At 39.4% G+C, this 19,029-nt stretch overlaps 1 protein-coding gene across 1 annotated transcript in view; it reads left to right on the forward strand.

Moving 5' to 3' along the window:
* LOC138104308 (potassium voltage-gated channel subfamily KQT member 1-like) overlaps positions 1 to 19,029 on the forward strand; it is a 442,109-nt gene that overhangs the window by 82,546 nt on the left and 340,534 nt on the right. Inside the window, exon 12 of the mRNA XM_069003421.1 lies at positions 8,467 to 8,581. Coding sequence (XP_068859522.1) covers positions 8,467 to 8,581 — 115 coding nt within the window. The remainder of the gene's footprint in view (positions 1 to 8,466; positions 8,582 to 19,029) is intronic.

Consider the following 19,029-nt stretch of genomic DNA (forward strand, 5'->3'; position numbering starts at 1 on the left):
CTTACTGTGAGGAGGGGTTGTGCTTATGTTTCAGTTTGAATTCTATGATCTGAAGATCTGTCAAAATGTTCATGGTATTGGTACACATAACAATGGCTACTTTTAATTCTCTTTTTAGCAGTTGCAACTTAGACTCTTACTCAAATTACTGCCCTACCTAAAATATTTTTACATTCAAGATTTAACAAGTATTTGGAGCAAATATATTCGAAGTAGAGAATACTCCTATAAAATGTTGTTTCTTTACACCTGGAATGTATGAAATAACAGCTGAAGCTTTAGTTTGGAATAGTTTTAATTTAGTGCAGTCAACAGCTACAGATTATTTTGTTGAACTTGTTTTGGCATTAAGGACAAACACAGAAATTATTTCCTCTACTATTAAGATTTACTTTAATTTACAGATTTTTTTTTTCTGAACAGGCAGGTTGGTAACAATATTGTTGGTATTGAATTCATGATTAACACTAGTAAATAGGGAAATTGTTCTACAAGGGTTCAATTGTGGGAGGGCAAGAACTGCATAAGACCAGCAAATAATTGTGGCATATTTCACTGTAATTACAGTAATTGGGTTTTTTGTTCTTGTGAGTCAAAACATTGACAACAATTCAGAAGATGTTTCTGTTTTTACTGTCACTGCAATTTGTATGCTTTGACCATTAACAGGCATGAAAAATAAAAATGTTTTCAGACGGGTTTATTTTCTTTAATAGCCACACTAAAACTGTACTTCCTTGTTAAAATAAATACTTTTACTATAATGGCAGTTCTGAATCCCATAATGGAATGTAACTCTATATATTTATATTACATGATACATTCCCTATGTGTAATTCTAAGAGTTTGTATGTGTTAAGAGCTCTCGCTGTGGAGCTAACAAGCTGCCAAATTACATTTCACTGACTATTAATTGTTTCAGTTTAAGGTCAAGTTCTTCTTGTCCTTTTAAAAAAAAAGAAAGGCGAGCAGTGAAGAAGGATCCCTTTCAAAGCTATTTTTGTCTTACTTTCTTCACTGTTATTGCTGTACATTTCGTTCTTCAGAATAACTAAATGAACAGTCAAATCTTTCCAGCCTTTAAAAGTTAAATGCACTAGTATTGGTGACTTGAATTTGGCCTTGGAGAGCTGATCTCTGAACATATTCTCAAGGTGTAGATGGTATCTCCAGTTCAAAAACATGTTAAAAATACTTGTGGGCACAAAGATTGTGTTAGATAAGCAAAAGAAACAGAGTAAGTCTTAAGAGGATAAAGAAATGCTTGTCAAAATAGTTTGCTGTAGAATACTGAAAAACTTTGCTCTCTTGACATCATTTGAATGCCACTTGTCTTATTAGATGCTTTCCCAAAGGTGTCCTGGTCACATCCCTCCTGGACCAGCTGTGGCAGCATTTGGGCCTCAGGTGATCATGAAAAGCAGCTGATTTCTGTTTTTCCTGCTGTCATAATCCTCCTGCTGCTGCCATGAGGCACAATTTAATAGCTAATTAATTAATGTATCTACTGTGCAATTCACTCTTTGGGAATCTCTGATGCTTTGCTTCCCCAGCCAACGAGGAAAATGTGTTTTCCAACCTGTTTGCCAGACTTTACCCACTAATACCCTCCATAACAGCCACACAGACTTGAATGGGTTTGCAAGTCCACTTTTTTTGTGTATCTTTAGAAGAAACAGCTTTCATAACAACAAAAAAAAAAACCAGTACTTCTTTTCAGGAACAGAGCCCAGATTGAGGAAATGTTAAAACAAAGGCCACCCTGTATTTTAGAGATGGGAGATTTCTGTGATTTGGGTTGAGAATGAGAAACCCCTCTAGGATTCAGTTATAGGCTGCCTGTTTGCCTGCCCTCCTTGTTTTGGGGCCCTTCCAAGCCAAACCATGACTCTATAGTGCATGTTGGGCAATAATATGAATATTTACTGCATGGCTGTAGATTGTATGTGGTCTAACTGCCTGGTTGCTTCCCCCTCTGGCTTTCTTCCTCTCACAGGAGAAGGGATAGGATGTGGCATTTCAGGAGTAAATGGAACTCTGCCAGCCACAGATCTTTTCCTATGCATATGGAAATGCCCTTAAAGCCTTTAGTTCTTACAACAAATCTTTTGCCCTCCACCTTACTCAGCTGAACAGACTAGAAGATCCCAAATGCTTTGGGTTGGAAGGGACTTTAAAGGTCATCCAGTTCCACCCCCTGCCATGGGCAGGGACACCTTTGACTAGCCCAGGTTGCTCCAAGCCTCATCCCTTTTATTGTGAGTCATTCCCATGATGAAAACTGTAAACCAATCCTGGTTATAATACAACCAGAAATATACAAGTTCAAGTATCTAGATTGGTAGCTTTTCTTTTGTCACTTAGTTCCTTGTTTCTGTGAATGCTTTTATCACAGCACAGTCAATAGACATTTAAAAATGTTGTTCAGATTAAACTGGCAAGGAAAATCCGTGCTTAGTGGGTCTGAAAGAGGCTGGGCTGAGCCCAGTGGAGATCACAGCTCGGTATCTGAGCAGATAGTGAGGGGCACCAGCACTGCAGGGCTTCTCTCCTGGGCTCCATTAATCCCCAGTTGCCTTCTGACAGGTCCTATCTGTGTATGAGGAGATCCTTGCAGCTCTTTGTGCAGTTGGTCCCTGACCACTTTCTGAGTCTGTCAACAAACCTGATTGTCAGTGAGTGCCAAGCCTTGCACAGGTTCAGCAGCATGGACACTTGCTCACTCTACAAGTTATTTCATACAAAATATGCAGCTGAATTTTTTAGGCAGATATGCTGCATTTAAAGAAGTTGGTTTTGAAATATGTCTTCTAAAGTAGACATATTTATGATGCTGTAGAAAATGTTTGGGGTTTGTTGGGGTTTTTTTGTTGGGTTGGTTTGTGGATTTTTTTCTGTTTTTTTTTTGGTGAGCATTACATTCTTCTCATTTGCTAGGTCTGAAAAGGATGTTCAGGCAGCTGGGTAGATAACACATACTCATGTGCATTCAAGAGTATGTTTAATTGTTTCTCTCTGCGTGTTTTCCAGCACTACATGCCTTTTTCCAGTGCTACATGCCCTTGTGATTTTCAGTAATGTGTTGGTATTCATTTACATCCCCGTGCTGTCCCATCAGCCCTACAGGAGTGATTGAGTTCCAGGGGTGTAAGGCAGTGTGTAATTTGGCCTGCAGGCTTATCTAAACAAAAGAATGTACAACAAATAAAGGCAGCATTAGTGCATTTTGAGTGCTGATTGTTTCAAATCAGATACACAGGAAACCAGATGTTGAAGTTTATCTAAAACACTTGCAGCTCAATCTGTAACTACAGCAGGAAGAGTGCTCGGCACTTTTTGCACAGAGTTAGCAACATGTCTGCAGCAAATACAAATTTATTCTTATTCCTCAATTCACCTTTTCAGATGCACTTTTATTTCTCTTCTGCTGGCAAACCACTGCTTAATTAATTTTGGTGTGATTCTGCAGGATTTTTTGGGGCAAAATGCAATTCTTGTGCATTGTCCTGAACTCGAATCAGCCACATCTCGAATGGTGATAATAAATTTAGCTGCCTAAATTTAGGTACAGAAAGTAGCTCGAGCTTTTTTAACTGTGCTGGGCACTTGTAGCTCTAAGAGTTGTGTAAGGGACAGTGTGACTGTGTGGCATTTGCAGATGGCTCACATTTGAGTGCATAGTAAGGATTTAAAAATCACAGCTTCAGATGCTCAGATTTTTAACAGTTTTACGTGAAACTAAAGTAACAATATCTTATTTAGAGTAACACTGAGTACACTCCTGACACCACTGGAGCTTCCTTCACACAGTAAAGTTCTTATAACATAACTTTGATAAAGAAATTATTCAGTCCATGCTTATTATGTTTTGCTGTATTATTCCAATGTGACTCCTCAGAGGAGCTCGAATGCCCTTTGCCTGCTGAGATGAATGATAATAAAAGCAAGTTGAAGAGGGCTTTTAAAAGCAAGCTGGTATTCAGGTGTCAGACACTTCCAGGCCTCTGGGCTTTCATAAGCTGTTAACTTGCCTTTATTTTTCTCAGGAAAGTAAGGATTTGGAGATGTCCCAGGCTAGGCCCCAAACCAGTTTGCCTCTATACAGCTTTACAAATGCAGTATTTTTAAGTGAGATGATACAAATTCCTGCCACAGGGAAGAAGACAAGACATAACAGAGTGATCTCACAGGCAGTTCATCCCTGTGGATAAAGGAAGTGTAGTTATCCAAGGGATTTTCTGTCAAGGTGCAGCCTTACATACGAAATCATGTTTATGTCCTACGTATTGCTGATACTGAGCAGTGCAGCCTGGCATTATGAGAGAGAGGGTTTGAACAGCTTCTGATCTGCAAGTGATGATGAGACAGTGGCACTGAAAGAGACCTGCTTTTTCTTTTTTTTCCACATTCTTTATCTGAGAGGAGAATAGTGCAAAATCTTCCTTGTTATTTTGTCCTGCTGTTGCTGGGCATTGCCTGTTGGGGAATGACCATGACAGTACAGTCCTGTTTTCTGTCACATTTATAATTCAGGAGCTTGCCTTTTCCCCATAACACAAACACAGAAGTTAGTGTAACATAGATAAGGAATCTACAGTTAGCTAAAGCCAAACAGCATTACAAAAAATATCTCTGGATTATGTTTTGATGTGTTTATATTATGATTTCACCATTTTAGAAATTTAAAGGTATATGAAACTTGGCTTTCTTTTTGCTATTTGATTTAATGTGTTGATCTGTTCCAGGGATCCCTGGGTCTGTGGTGTTCACTGGAATTTGTTGTACTGTGGTAGATACTATTCTGTATTTTCAATTTGCTGCTTCCAACTTTTCAAGCTCATTAAATATTATAAATTTTATGATGAAACAGGTACAGCTTCTTCATACTCTGAGTAGTAACACATGGAAAGGAGGGACGGTGCCTCTTTTTTTTTCCTCTTCGAATTTCCTTGCCTCCCATGCTTAACACTACTCTGCAGCATCAAATGTAGGGCATTTATTCCCATAAAGTCAGTTTGGACAAGGAAATCTTATGAAAATAAATATAGAGAGGGAAGACAGAGTTGTTCTGGCTTGAACTGCAGCTGCTACAAACTACCATCTGTAGTAGCTGGGCCTTACAACTTTGAGTTTTATTTCTGGAAAACATCACTGCCATGTGTTGAATGTATTATAATGCTCCACATTTCCTCCAAGTGAAAGCACTATCAGGAATGATTATTATGAATTACTTTACTGCTCAGGAGCTTATGGCTTCTTGACATAAAAAAAAAATTGTTCCTTTTAGTGTGATTTTTGGGAATTTTGATTTATGACTGAACATTGCTGTCTAAATGAGTTTTGAAAGTTCAAGGAAAGTGAGTTAACTTCAAAAACTGAGTTGGTTCCAAAGTGTTTTGAATAAGAAGATAACTGCTCACAATTCTGACAGTCACTTAAAGGACAGAAATATTTACAAAATACCATGTATAACATGCATTTACCATTAGCATACGTTTAGAGACCAGAAAATGTTATTCATGTGTTAATATTTTAAAGCAGAAACACATAGAATTAATGAGTGATAAAAGGATAAAGGGAAATCAGTATTAAACAACTTTTATTAGGGTTGCATGGATAAAACAAGTATTCTCTGGTGATGGCTTTAATACTTCACAAAACTAATACTTTGAATTGAGTCAAGTGGCTCTGAGAGTAGTAGGCAGTCTCATAATATCACCACCCAGATATGATGAGCCTCAGAGCTGTGATTTCTGCTTTAGCTTGATATATTAGAGCAGCACTTCCGTGAGCAGCTCTTTTCTTCATTTAATGCTTTTGAGATAAATCTAGTCTGCAACCAAAATGGCAAAAATCATTCTGTCCATGGATCTGACTATGGAAGCATGGGAGGGCAGAGGGGAAGCAGTGAGGCAATCTCTGAGACGTGGCCCAAATACTTAATTTTATGGAGTTAAGTACACAAGTTCCATTCAGCTGATAAAATCAGCTATGGAGTATGTGTTGCACAGCTCCTGTTTGCATAGAATACATAATCACATCATTGCCTTTTTCAAAATGCTCGCAGGAATGAAATGTGCCCTCCTTGTGGAATGAGACTGCCACAGACAATCACAGCAGTCCTCACTGAAGGGAAGACCTGAGTGCTTTTGCCTTACATAAAGACACAACAGAAGCTTGTCCTGGTTGTGTAGGTAACCAAGCAGAGGCAGTTAAATCCCAGGATGAGGTTCCACATGTCCCAGCAGAAGGGCCCTGGTCAGAGAGCAGGCTCCAGGTGCACCCTGCAGGAACGGCAGAGCTGCTCAGCACAGCACACGGGAATCATGAGGAAGCAAAGGTTTCAGAACCAGCTCCTGCTGTTGGCCCCCTTTGCTCAGAACCACCGTGCTGTGGAGCACATTGCAGTGGGGAACACTTCTCAGGAAAGGAGTTAGCAAGCCTAATGTAAACAATTAGGGGTTTTGGGGATTTTTAGGAGTGCCTGGATGCAGGTTGCAAACAGCGGTGTGATGAGTCAGAGAGGTGTCTGATAAAGCAATAAGAACCAGAGCACTAAAATGACAGGACTAAAGTATCATCCCAAGACTTCTCATGGCAAATGCATCACAGTAACTTTAGTATCCATGCTGTGCTCTGAAGGAGGCAAACTGCCATGAATTAACTAGGCCCTGCTCTGACCCTTTCAGCAGTTCATTGTGGAGTAGGAATTGATAGCAATGCACAGTTTTCCTTTTAATCTGGTGTGCCTTATATGGGCACAGCAATTTAACTCTGCCTTGGCCCACTCCCAAGTTTTGGTAACTTCCTATGAGGAAAACCTTACTGTAGCTGGAGCCAAAACTCCCCCAGCTGAATTTTGTAGATGTGATCATGTGCCATGTTACTTGTTCAGAGATTGGTGCTTCCCAAAGCCATACTTCAAATACTGGACCTGTGTGTTTCAAGACTTTGTCTGGAAATGAGGCCACATACTTCTCTCACAGGAAAAATGTCTTATCAGGACAAATGCAGCACTGTCAAGTCTCACAAAATAAAGCTCCTCTAGAACAGCCAAAGTGTCTCAGTAGTGCTATGATAGCACAGAAGTTCGTGCTCCTGGTGCCTGGAAGATTTGGGTTTCCCCTGGAAACACAGTTTATTTGTGATTAAATGCAGCAGATGTAAGTAAAACAGCTTTGTAATCTTATGTTCTTTGTCAGTGTTCAATTGTGCTACTTGATAATTCCATTCCATAGACTTCATTTTCACTCCTTGCCATTTGGGTTATGGCTCTTCCAATAGTAAGCTCTGGTGTTGTAAGCTTTTTACTATTTACCTTGATTGCAGTCCAGCCAAAGTGTTGGTTTGGAATTAACAGAATAATTAAACAGATTAAATTTCATCAATTTAATTTTCTAGGAGGCAAGGTTACTTATTTCTGTCATGTGGGTTGTTACCACAGCATATGCAAGTGACACTATTTAGTCTTTACTTGTTTTGATGCTTGATTTTAGTGATTCACCCACACCCACAAACACTTTTTTTCCTCCATTGAATTTGTATGTTTCATCATATCCATTTTCCAGGTTAGACTCTGCCAGCTCGTGTGCCAATCTTCCAAGGATGATCAGAATTAAAATTTATAGGTAGCTTCCTTAGAAACTGTTAGGATCACCAGGAATCAAGAATGAATTTCCTCTTTTAGATCACAGCAACTTAAGCTAGATATACTTTATAGCTTTTGAACAAAGTTAATGTAGGAAAAGGTATTGAAGAAAACTTGTGGCAGAAATAGCTTTTGAATATTGATGCAGCTGAACTTAGGCAGGTACCTGTACACTGCACATTTATGGTGAAGTCAGCCCTATATTGGGTGGAAATGAGTTTTGAGGGTAGATCTTTATAAAACATTAGCTTTTACCACTTACAGGGTAAAAGCAAACTCCTCTTCTCTGAATTTTGCAGTGTCTTAGTGAACTCCTTCATGAATTGGCCATTATATGTTTCCCAAATCTGTAATGGAATTTGTACCTTTGGAACACTTGGAACATGAGCTAAACTCCAGTACAGCTTGGACCCACCATGGTTATCCTGCAGAGCCAACTGTGTCCAAGCACCTGAGGCTTCCTGGCTCATGGGAGAAATTTGGAACACTGGTGACTGTAGTGACTGAAGAGCACTTAGCTTCCAAGTATTCTGTTTGTATGATAACAGCATTTTCAAGAATAGTTTTAAAGGTATTAAAGCACACATATCAAATGGTGTTGAGTGAGGAAGTCTGATTGTTTGTACTGTCATGCCTACATTGATATTGCAGATGTGGTGAATTTCTGTTCACAGGAGACAGCCCTCAAGAAGACAAACCTCTCTTGTAAGAGGCTCTTTGTGTAGGTTCCTTGTGTTTGAACTATGTATATGGCATGCTAAGAGCTTGTAGATTTGTCTCCCTAATGTATTAATGATTTCTTTAAATTATTTGTGCAGTGAGAAGATGGTTGGAAGGGCCCACCCAAGACATGTCACGGGCCAACAGCTTCACTGATGACATCGACCTGGTACCCGAGGAGTCACCACTGCCACCAGCATCTGACGTGGCACAGTGAGTGAACAACAACTCCTTAATTGATCACATAAATGCTCATTAGTAGTCACTGAGTAAGAGTTATTCTTTGGCTGGCTGGCTGCACTTGAAGTGATTTGGAGTTTGATCTTATTTAACTAAATGTGAACATTTCCTACCAAATGCAAGTTTAGCCTGAAGTTTGGTGGAAGTAGCCAGACACTTGGAAAAGCAGCACTGCTCTGTGATGGGTGGCTTGCAGTCCTGGTGTCTTTTTTGTTCCACTTTTTAAGGCAGCTGACACAGTTCCTGAGATGGAGCTTTACAGGCAGTTCTATACTTGTAGAATTCTCCATCAGTTTAAGCTCTAAAGCAGTCCTAATATGAATTGTTTGGAAACCTAAATGAAGTAGTCATTTATAGATACAGCCTGAAAATAGAAAGGCTGCCTCATGTGATATTTTTATAAAGCAAGCACACTTTTAAGGAAATGATGTTCCACAAATATGAAAGTGAAATTATTGTCCAGGACAGAAAATCCCCGTTACCAGGGAGTTCACTGCAGTTGTTGAATTGTTGCTTTTACTTGGATTAGCAAATATTTCTAGAAATAAATGTAATAATCATGCAGGACAACTCTATATTGTGCTTTGGTAGGATCTTTTGTCCTGTAATGGACATGTCCAGTTTTGAGCATGGGGATTCTGGAGTAAATTTCAAATGTACAGCAAAGCATTAAAACACAGAGCAAGGCCAGGATGAACCAGAGCATTCAGGTACCATAGCAATGTTTTATCTTCCATCAGAAACCAATACAAATAATGCTGGTGAGGAGATCTCCCAAGTTAGCAGACTCATGAAAGTCTAGCTGGTGTTTGGACGTTATGGTAATGTTGGTGAAAAACTCACCTGGGATCACCCTTGCAAGAGAAAATATGGGCTTGTCACTGGAAAAAACCCTTCAGTAAATATCTGAGGTTGGGAAAAAAAAGAAAAGAAAAGAAAAATTGTTGCTTGCCTTCAGATAGGGAAAAATATCCACAGTGGTGTTCAGGATGAATTTGAAAGCAATGCCATTCCATTCTATGCGGAGATTGCCTTTAAGATGGTTTCTTTCACACCCTATGTTTACTTTCTGTCCAGGGGCCTCGTACAGATGATGTGTCTGCTACACCTGTAGTAACTATGTTGTGCTTTCATGCCAGATATCCTGGTCCATGTATTTTCCCAGCATGTAATATTGGCCTTGCTTTCAAATCAGAGAATTCTAAATTGTTCTATCAAACTGGTCTTTTTTCTTCTTTTTAATCAGCACAGTGCAAGCAAAGGGTTTTGCATTTGAGAAACACCCCCCCCCCCCCCAAGTTCTAATCTTATTTCTGCTATTTAGTGCATGAAAAATGATGGTGGTGTGTGTTATGTTGTGTAGTGCAAACTGTACCTGCATTTTTAGCTCCTATTGGTGTTTAAATGCATTTTTCCCTTATGGGGGGGAAATACAAATAGGACCTACAGAAAGATAATCAAATGCAGAAATGAAAAAATAAATTAAAGTATGGAGAGATTTAAAGTAATGTGCTACACAGTTTGAAGTAATATACTATGAAATCATTAATTCCTCTTGATGTGGATGTCAGGTGCATAGAAACAGAATGATCTTGCAACTGAATATTGCTAAATTAATGATTTTGATGTTCTAGGCCCCATGATAAAAAACATGTGTATAAATTATAGCTTCTGAATATTTTTAAGAAACTTCAGAGGTATAGAAGACAAAAGGCCAGAAATTACAGATATACTATAAAGGTGCCATGTAACAACAAAGTCCAAACATCATTTCATGTAGTTTTCTGCTTCTAAATTGAGCATAGCAGTTTTCACCTCTATCACTGATCATCTCATTCTCTATGTCTGCATTTCTACCTAGTAGGATGCATTCATGTTAAGAGTTGTCCTGATTCTTGAGCAGAAACGCGTAGTGTCTCATTATTTAAACCATGAACTTTATATTAGAGAAGCACAGAACATGTTGTATGTATGGATCCAGGTTTAAACTCCCAAATCCAATGCAAACAGATACTAACACTGTATTTGCCTGATATGCACATCAGTATTAGATATACTCAGTGTAATTATTTATCTTGTCTTTTGGCAGAAGTGTAAGCAGGTAAGTCTTCATGTGTGCTGCACTTGCTTGGGTGTGTGAGCTTTCCAAAACAGCATGGCTTCTGCTTGTCTCTGAATTAGGCCAACAAATCTTCATCCTAGAGTCATACAAGCAGTCAATGATTAGACAGAAACGCTTCCAAGAGTAGAATTCAGCCAAAGGGGGGGGTGTGTGTATATATAAACACACAGTGGGCCTTCCTAACTTGCAAAATAAGTGAAAACTTGGCTTTTACATATCAGTTCATGCCAGGATACCACAATGATGACAGTTTCACGTGAGGCACTTTGTGAACTCAAGTTTGACTATGTGGAGCTGCCAAAAGCTCAAGTTTTGTTTGCCTTCAGCAAGTGTTTTAAGCTACAAAATCATTCCTGCAGTAAACCTTTATTTCAAAGTCCGTAACTGGTCATTTTTTAAGCTTCCTGTGTTGATTATTAAACATGGTGCCAGGTCTATAACTGTAATGTTTGAGGGTTGTTTTCTATAATGTGAACAATACATGCTTGTGTAGTCTGCTCTGCTGGATGCATGATAGGAGAGATTCTCTCTGGTGACATAAGCTTTGCTTTAGGCCACACTCTCTTGCAAATTCCCTTCACTGTGTAGGAAGGGCAGATGATATCCCAGGAGAACAGAGTTCCTACCCTTGAGCCTTGTTGCCTTAGACAAACCTCTGTCACATCAACCTGCACATGTGTGTATCACATTAATGTCACTGTAACTCAGGTGGGTTTTGCCAAGCAAGCACCAGGGTAGAAGCTGTCAGTAAAATCAAGCAGCAAGCTTGAAAATGTAGCTTGAGAGACCTTTCTGTAGAAACACAGCTGCTTTGGATCCCTTGGATAGCTGGGACAATGTTTGTTTGTGGTGATCCCTGCATAAATGTGAACAGCTCCTGAGCCAGGGGACAGAAGCATCACATTCAGTTTTTAACTCTGTGGCTGCCTGAAGTTCTTGCTGAGTATCTCTGGTCCCTTCCCTCAGGGCCAAAATTCCCACATGCTGCTGACCTGAGTAGAGCTCTGTTGGTTTATAATGGCTGCTTCTGAGGTATCCAAAGTTGAGTAAGAATAATGTTGTTAGAGATTAATCAATTCTGAAAGACTAAATAAATATGTTAATTTCACTCAGTTGATGAGTAGTTCTATTTTTAGCAATAAATGTTTGGACTGCCTCATTGCCTGATGTAATTACTCACCTAATATTTCAAATTCTCTGATGAACAGTCAGGAGGGGACTCCATCAGTGCATCACTGGAGTTTTGCAAGAGTAAAGGGGACAACAATAACTTTAAGACTTGGTATTTTACTTTTTTTTTTTTATCTCCAGCTGGTTCTATTTTTATGCAGATTGTGATGACATGAACCCTTGGCCACGACAACATTTTCTGTCATACACCCCAGAGTTAACCTTCCATCAGGAAAGAGCGAATTTGGCCAATAGACTGCACTGAAAGATTACACCAACCTGGTCACAGATAGCACAGTCTCAGGAAAAATATACACAGCAGCAGCTTTAGAGGCAGACATCCTGTTTTTGTTTTTCAGAGCTCTGTGGTTTAAAGCTGTGGTGTCTAAAGCTCTTTCCACTGTAAGGAAAAGCAAAAGTTAGAAATTCTATGTCAGCATGGTTAAGCAACTGTGGTTGAGTGTGCATTTTGTGGCTCCCTGAGGTCACCCAAAGGTAAATGTCAGCCAGTCCCTGGTGGGGAGCAGGGCAGTGCTGCTGCAGCACCGGGAGCAAACCTCTGGCAGGTGAGATCCACACACAGTGCCCATGGTCAGTGGTAGCTGCCCTCAGGGGACAGCTGAGCACAAACTCTGCAGCTGGAACAGGCTGCCAGGGAACTGAGAGCTCCACCTGTTCCCCACAGGGAAAGTGGGGCTTAATTATTTCTCATGGGCTGACAGCAAGACCAGCAGTTGCTCTTCTTTCCAAGGCTCTGTCCACAGCAGAGTTAAGCTGTGCTTAGGAACCATCGGTTTAATCCAGGCCTGGCTAAAACAGTTCTTTGCAGACGTTTAGAAAGCATGAAGGTGCTTGTGTTGGATTCCTGTGTATGTGTGTGTGCTGTGGCTGTGAGAACAGCTCTCTGCTTCAATCTGAGGTCTTGAAATAGTGTAACAAAAGCACAGAGATCTGAATGTAGAAGCAACCTGATTGATATCCACTGTTCCCACCTCCTCCAGTTTTTTATTTCAAGCTTATAGCACAAAACTGGCTCTTAGATTGTACAAGGGAGATTTCACCTACAAAGTGATTAGCAGGACAACCTGGCATTAGCACGTGGTTATTAAACAACCCAAGGAACCCCGAGGAGGGGGGAAAGATAGACCTGAGGTGAGGCAATGGATGCAAAACAAACCTCTTGTAACAGAGGAAACTGAGACTCCGAGGGTGAGGGTGACTGAATGGCTTGCTCTGGGTCATCACTGGTGAATCCTGATACAAAAAGAGCATCCCAAATTAATCTCCAGTGGCAAGCAGGACCTTCTGTGAGGATTGAGGCCTCATGAAGCCAGGGGGTTGGGTTATTTTTGTTTGTTGGTGTTTGTGCTCGCTCCAGGCTGCCTGGAAGAACAGACCAAAGCTCTTCCCCACCTCACCAGAGCTGGGTTCTGCAGAGACTGGGGGGGTACCCTTAGCACTGCTGTTTAGTGGGGTGGAAAATCAAATCTTTATTCAAAGGAGGATGCTTCATGGTTCGTCTTGGAATGTAGCTTTTCTCTTTAAAAGAAGTTTAAGAAGAGTGTTGTTTTTGTTTCTCTATTTTTTTTTGGTTGGGTTTTTTTTCTAGGGGAAATAGGTTATCATATGATTGGCAGGTATGAAATATGACTAATTTCCTTCATTGCCCACTAACACAGAAATTTTATACAAAGTGAGTGGGACAAATGGTAAAACCTATGCAAGGCCTTAAAGCTTACATTAGATGTGCTCAAAAAACATGGTCATTGTTAAGTACTTGAAAAAAGGGATGCTAAACCCATCTTCTGACTTCCAGCCTTCCACTATCTGTAGATGGTAGTGAAGGTTTTATCAGGGTATTAAGAATTGTTTTTGTCCTTCTTTGTCTCTGCTTGAAAATCTACTGCAACTTGTAACACCAAGCATATGGTTCAGTCTTTCTATGGTTTTGGTCTATCTCTGCCAGCTCCATTTATCTTCATATTTTTATCACAACTTCCTCCTATAGCTTATTGCTTTTAATCTTATTAAAGAAACAGTTCACCTTCTCACCAGCAGCTCTATCCCACTGAATATAATATATAATCTAGTCTAGTAATTAGATAGTGATTTTGTGTAGGATAATTGAATCTACTATAAACTCATTAACAACACTTTTATTACTAAAATGGTGTTCCTGGGGTGCCCCACAGTGACATGAGTGGAGGGCATAAATCTATATCCATCTTGTTTCCAGGTTTCTCATTGTCTGTTGGCTTTTGACACATACAGATCCCCACTCTCAAGTAGATCTAATACAGATATTACTGATGCAACTAGTTCTGTCCTCAGCATGGCACTCAGAAACATCATTAATTGCTTCAAAGAGATGTTTGTGAGCATCTGTCATTTCTGAACAGAAAAAAAAAAAAGGTAAAATAGTGAAAATTTAACAGAGTAGTAATTGCTAATCTGGTTCTATGCTTTTTACCACTATATGGTCTTGTGTTAAATTACACTTTTTAGCACTACCCATTTTTGTCTTGTCACTTCTAATTTGGAGCTCTTTAAAAGGGCTGCCTTGGGATTTATTTCAGCACCCAAAGTATTTTTATTACCGTGTAATATGAAAGCAAGGCTGGCATTAGTATGAATTGGTGCCATTATGCAATAACCTTTTATAAGAATTTGACACTGATTCTGAGGGGGTTTGGAGGTATTTTGGGGGTTTTATTCTGGAGTCACAGTGAATTTTTGCTGTTTTATTTTAAAGTGAGGACATTTGGCCAGTGGAGGGCAGTGCCCTATAACATAGGAGAAACAGAAACTCCAGTTTCAGCTTTCCAAATCCCATTTGTCGTTTCAGCAAGCTTACTTATAAACCTAATTTATCTGCATCTGAATTTCCCCGATGTTAAACTGGCAAGTTGCCACACTAAGGAAAACCCCTACTATACTTAAACATCAGTTTAATGAGAAATTTAGCCAAGCCCCAAAGGCTCAGCTTGGTGTGGTGGTTAGACTTCCTTTTCTGGAAAACACACTATTGTAACAGCCCACTGAAGGCTCTCAAAATATAACTGAATGCATATTATCATGTAAACCTCTATGCAGCAAAATTTCCAGATCTTGACATAAAGTGAAATAAAAAGTTGCTTAGGAAGCAGAAGCGTCTTTAAAACATTCCCTATAATTGATTTTCTTTCCTAATGATTTTTCTAATAATTTCACAGAATTTTAAAGTGTGAATAGAATTTTTCATGGCAGGGGTGTGAAGTGAATGTGGGATATATGGCTGCAAATATCTGCCTTGGGTAAGAAATAGTTCACAAAGAATGCATCTGTTTCCAGATCAAATTAAAGACTCACTTTTGTGGCTTTGCTTTACACAGAAATGATTTATGTCAGTAGCAAGTCAGAGAATAGAAAAAGGGCAACTTTGTTTTTGAAGGGGGTGCAAGGAGCTGGATTGGATTCCTGGTCTCCAGTACTGGCACCTCTTGTGTGTAGTGGGAGGAGAAAGCCAGGGAAGGGGGCATCACATTATCGAGGCTTTGTTTGGAAGTCCAAATTTGTCAAGGTTTTAGTTAAATATTATTATTATAACTCCATTATAATTGCCAAGCTCCATGACACGTGACAATATTGTAAGTCCCTCTACATGCACCTGTGGTGGAAGTTTGGGAAAACATTACATGAAAGCATGTTCTTTGCTGAGGGTGACAGTGGCACCCTTCGTACCAGATCACCCCACCTTTTCAATGACAGGCAAAATAAAAGTGTGCCCGGTGTAGCCCTTGTGTTCTGGGGAGGGGAGGATAAAAACCTTGGTGGGAAAAGCATGATACACAGAGAAGTGTGCCTTTGTCCCTTATGTAGAAACAACCAAGCACATGTTTGCTGTTACCCCTGATCTGGTGGGTTTGCTTTAGCACTTTTTCTGTGAGACTAAATTGGATGTGGCTGAACCATGCCTGTGCCTGTTCTGGTCACAGGCACTTGGTTGTGTTCATTGTCTGTTTATGTAAAATAAACTGAGGGAAAGGAGGAGCAGGGATAGGAATCCATGGTGTCTGCAGCCTAAACACATGGGTCATTGCTGTGGTGGTCCAGCTCCATCCATAAACCACAGGGTGTGTTTTGTATTGGCAGCATTCAACACAAAAATACTTTAGAAATTGCATATACCACTTGTCCTTCCTTTTTCCTTGCTTGGCTGCTTCCCTGGGCAGCCCCTCTCTCATACCAACCAAAAGCATAACAGGGACTGTAGAAGCAATTAGGGTCAAAAAAGTATGGAGAAAGGCTTGAAGGCATGAAAACACCATTTTTTTGCTAAGACTTGTGGAGGGCAGAGCTGAGATAAAAACTTATCGTTCTTTCTAAGTCAGGAAGCTTTAATTTTACCTTAATAATATTTATCTGCTGTTATCCTGCTGTCCTTCTGGGCATGGAGAGCAGCCCTGCAAGCCAGAATCCTGCCTTCCACTCGAGAGAATCACTCTGAATCCTCACAGCCTACTTTCTGAAGAGGTGACATGCCAGTCTAACACACTGGTCCTACAGACATTATTTCTGAGGCAGCATCAAGCAGGGAAAAAAATACAGAAACTGGAAGTGAAAGTTAAGAGAGCTCAGTGTGGTTAATTGACAAGTTGTGGTGGGTGCATGAGAGGACAAAAAAAGATAGGAAATAAAATTTTATTACAGATGTCAGGAACAGTTGTGTAGTTAGAAAATGTGATTTATGGGTGATTTCTTTAGTATTTCATCATTAACAATGTTATGAGAATCTACTTTGAAACTTTCAAAATAACCTGAACAATAACAGAGTGATCACAAATCGAAATTGCATCATTTGGTTATGATGTTTCACGGTGGAATTTAAACAAACAATGGAATCTGGAGTTAGGGCTGTATTTCTACCCAGGAAGCAGGTAGACTGTCCACTTACCCTGAGATAAAAGAAGGAAAACTTTTTTCTGTGTTTTTTAAGTGTTAATTTGGTGTTTATCAAGGGGTGCTGCAGTCTTGCCTTAGTTGCTAATCTCTATAGAGTCTTATTCTGTATTTACTGGTCAAGTGCTTTTCCTTATTGAAATATAAATAATTTTTCATTTCATTCAGGTGGCCTTTTTAGACTTTTGTGTAGTGCAACATAGTACACAATGAAGCAAGACACATTTGCTTTCAGTGCATTAAAGGATATTGGAATTCCTATGCAATGGCTGAGTTACTGGGGCTGCGTCTGTTCCATGGGATGGAATTAAGGCTACGGATTGTTTATGGCAGCTCCAAAAATATCTCTCATGAATGTTCGTGTCTTACTGATTTTTTTTTAATTTTTTTCCTAAAATACACTTAAAAGAAAAATCTTACAAAGGAAAAAGAAGTTCTTTAGTAAAGAAAATGCCATTTACATCTTCATTGTGTGTTTAAAAACAATTCCAATTCTCATTCTTCAGTGAACGCAGACCACTGGTCATTCAGCTGCAGCAAAAGTGCAATGTGAATGTATCTCATCTGTATTTCTTTGTGTCTAAAATAAAATTTAGATGCTTTGCAATGAGCTGGCATCTCTATTAAAACTCTCTCATTGTGTACAAGATGTTCACAACAAAAGTTAGTATTGAGAGATCATCTTATATCTTCTCATGACTGTTTTCTTGGGTAGCTCTACCAAAACTGAAGGAATGGATTCTTGCTGTTTCACTATAGATATAAAATAGCATATTTAATTATTTAGATTTCAAATAATTCCCAAATACTCATTGATAAACCAACACACAGTTTGGGTTAAATATTAATTACTCCTATTTCTCTACCTGGGAGGTAACAGAATGGTTGCAGCCAGTGTTCTGCTTTGCAGCTAATGTGTCTGTGCCTAAATAGGGCTGATATGTGAAAACTGACAGATGGAATTGCTGCTTTGGTCATTTGACTACTGCATTAATCTGTGTGCTTGAAAACTCTATTTTAATAAATTACTTTCAGGAAATTTAAACGATGGCAATTCTATAAAACCTGATGGTGCCTCATGGGTTTCTCAGCTCTGACACTTTCACAGCTGCACATGTAAAATCTTTTTATAGGCCAAACTTGATGAACTCCAAATGGGACAATGAAAGTTGCTTTTCAGGTTGGATACACTGAAATAGATGCCAGACAAATACCAGTGCCAGTTGCTTGTCTGCTTTTTCTTTTAGTGCTCTGCAATTTGGAGAAGCCATTATACTCTCTCTTTTACTCCAGATTAAACCCCCTATCTCCAGGGCTGCTTTTCCCCCTCACCCAACAATGCTGCTAGATGTTATCACCACATTCTCAAAAAACTTTGCCCTAATTGCTTAGCTGTTTGTTTGTATTGCTAAGACAATTTATCTCTGGTCTCTGGGTCAAAATGAATTTATCAGACCATTACAGTACAGAAAGCTTAGTATGTGGGCACTGAAGCTTACAGTCATTGCACGCTATATTGAGCTCTGTTCCTCCCAGTGCTCTGCCTGTTTGCTCCTGGCCTGCTGTAATGGCATTTTTCATAACTCACTGATACTTATCTCCCCTGCTTTAGTCAGTCAGGCTGCCTGCATCCAGGGACTGGCAAGAATAGATAGTCTTTATAGTCTTTTTTTTTTATTTTTTTTATTTAGTCAGCTGTCTACAGTATGTGTGGTGCTCATTAGTATAAAAATATGCTTGAAAACAAAGCTCTAAGAGCTAATGAAGCTGTTCTTATGCTGATTTCTCTTACTCCAGCAGTTGCCACTGAAGGATCCCCTCCAGTGGGTTCTGTGACTTGTCCTTGCAGTAATCCAAATCCAATAATACAATATAAATTATTTTCCACATGTTCTTGTGCTTACTTAGCTATTTTGTTATAAGCAAATATATAAATTGCTTCTAATCTGAAATGTGTGAAACTTGCAGCATTTACCAGGCATTTCAGATAAAAAAACATGTGCTCTTCCTGTGTTTAGTTCTTCTCTTAGTCCTTTGAGACTGTGGCTGCTGTAAATTTCATACTTCATCTCCAAATTTTGTAGTTGGTGGAAGTTCACATTCTTTCTCATGTTGACAATGAACTGTTGTTGGTTTGGGGTTTTTTTTATGTAAGAAAAGTTTCAATTTGATTTCTGTGCATAATTTTTTC

Source organism: Aphelocoma coerulescens, chromosome 1A (assembly GCF_041296385.1).
Source record: "Aphelocoma coerulescens isolate FSJ_1873_10779 chromosome 1A, UR_Acoe_1.0, whole genome shotgun sequence".
NCBI lineage: Eukaryota > Metazoa > Chordata > Aves > Passeriformes > Corvidae > Aphelocoma > Aphelocoma coerulescens.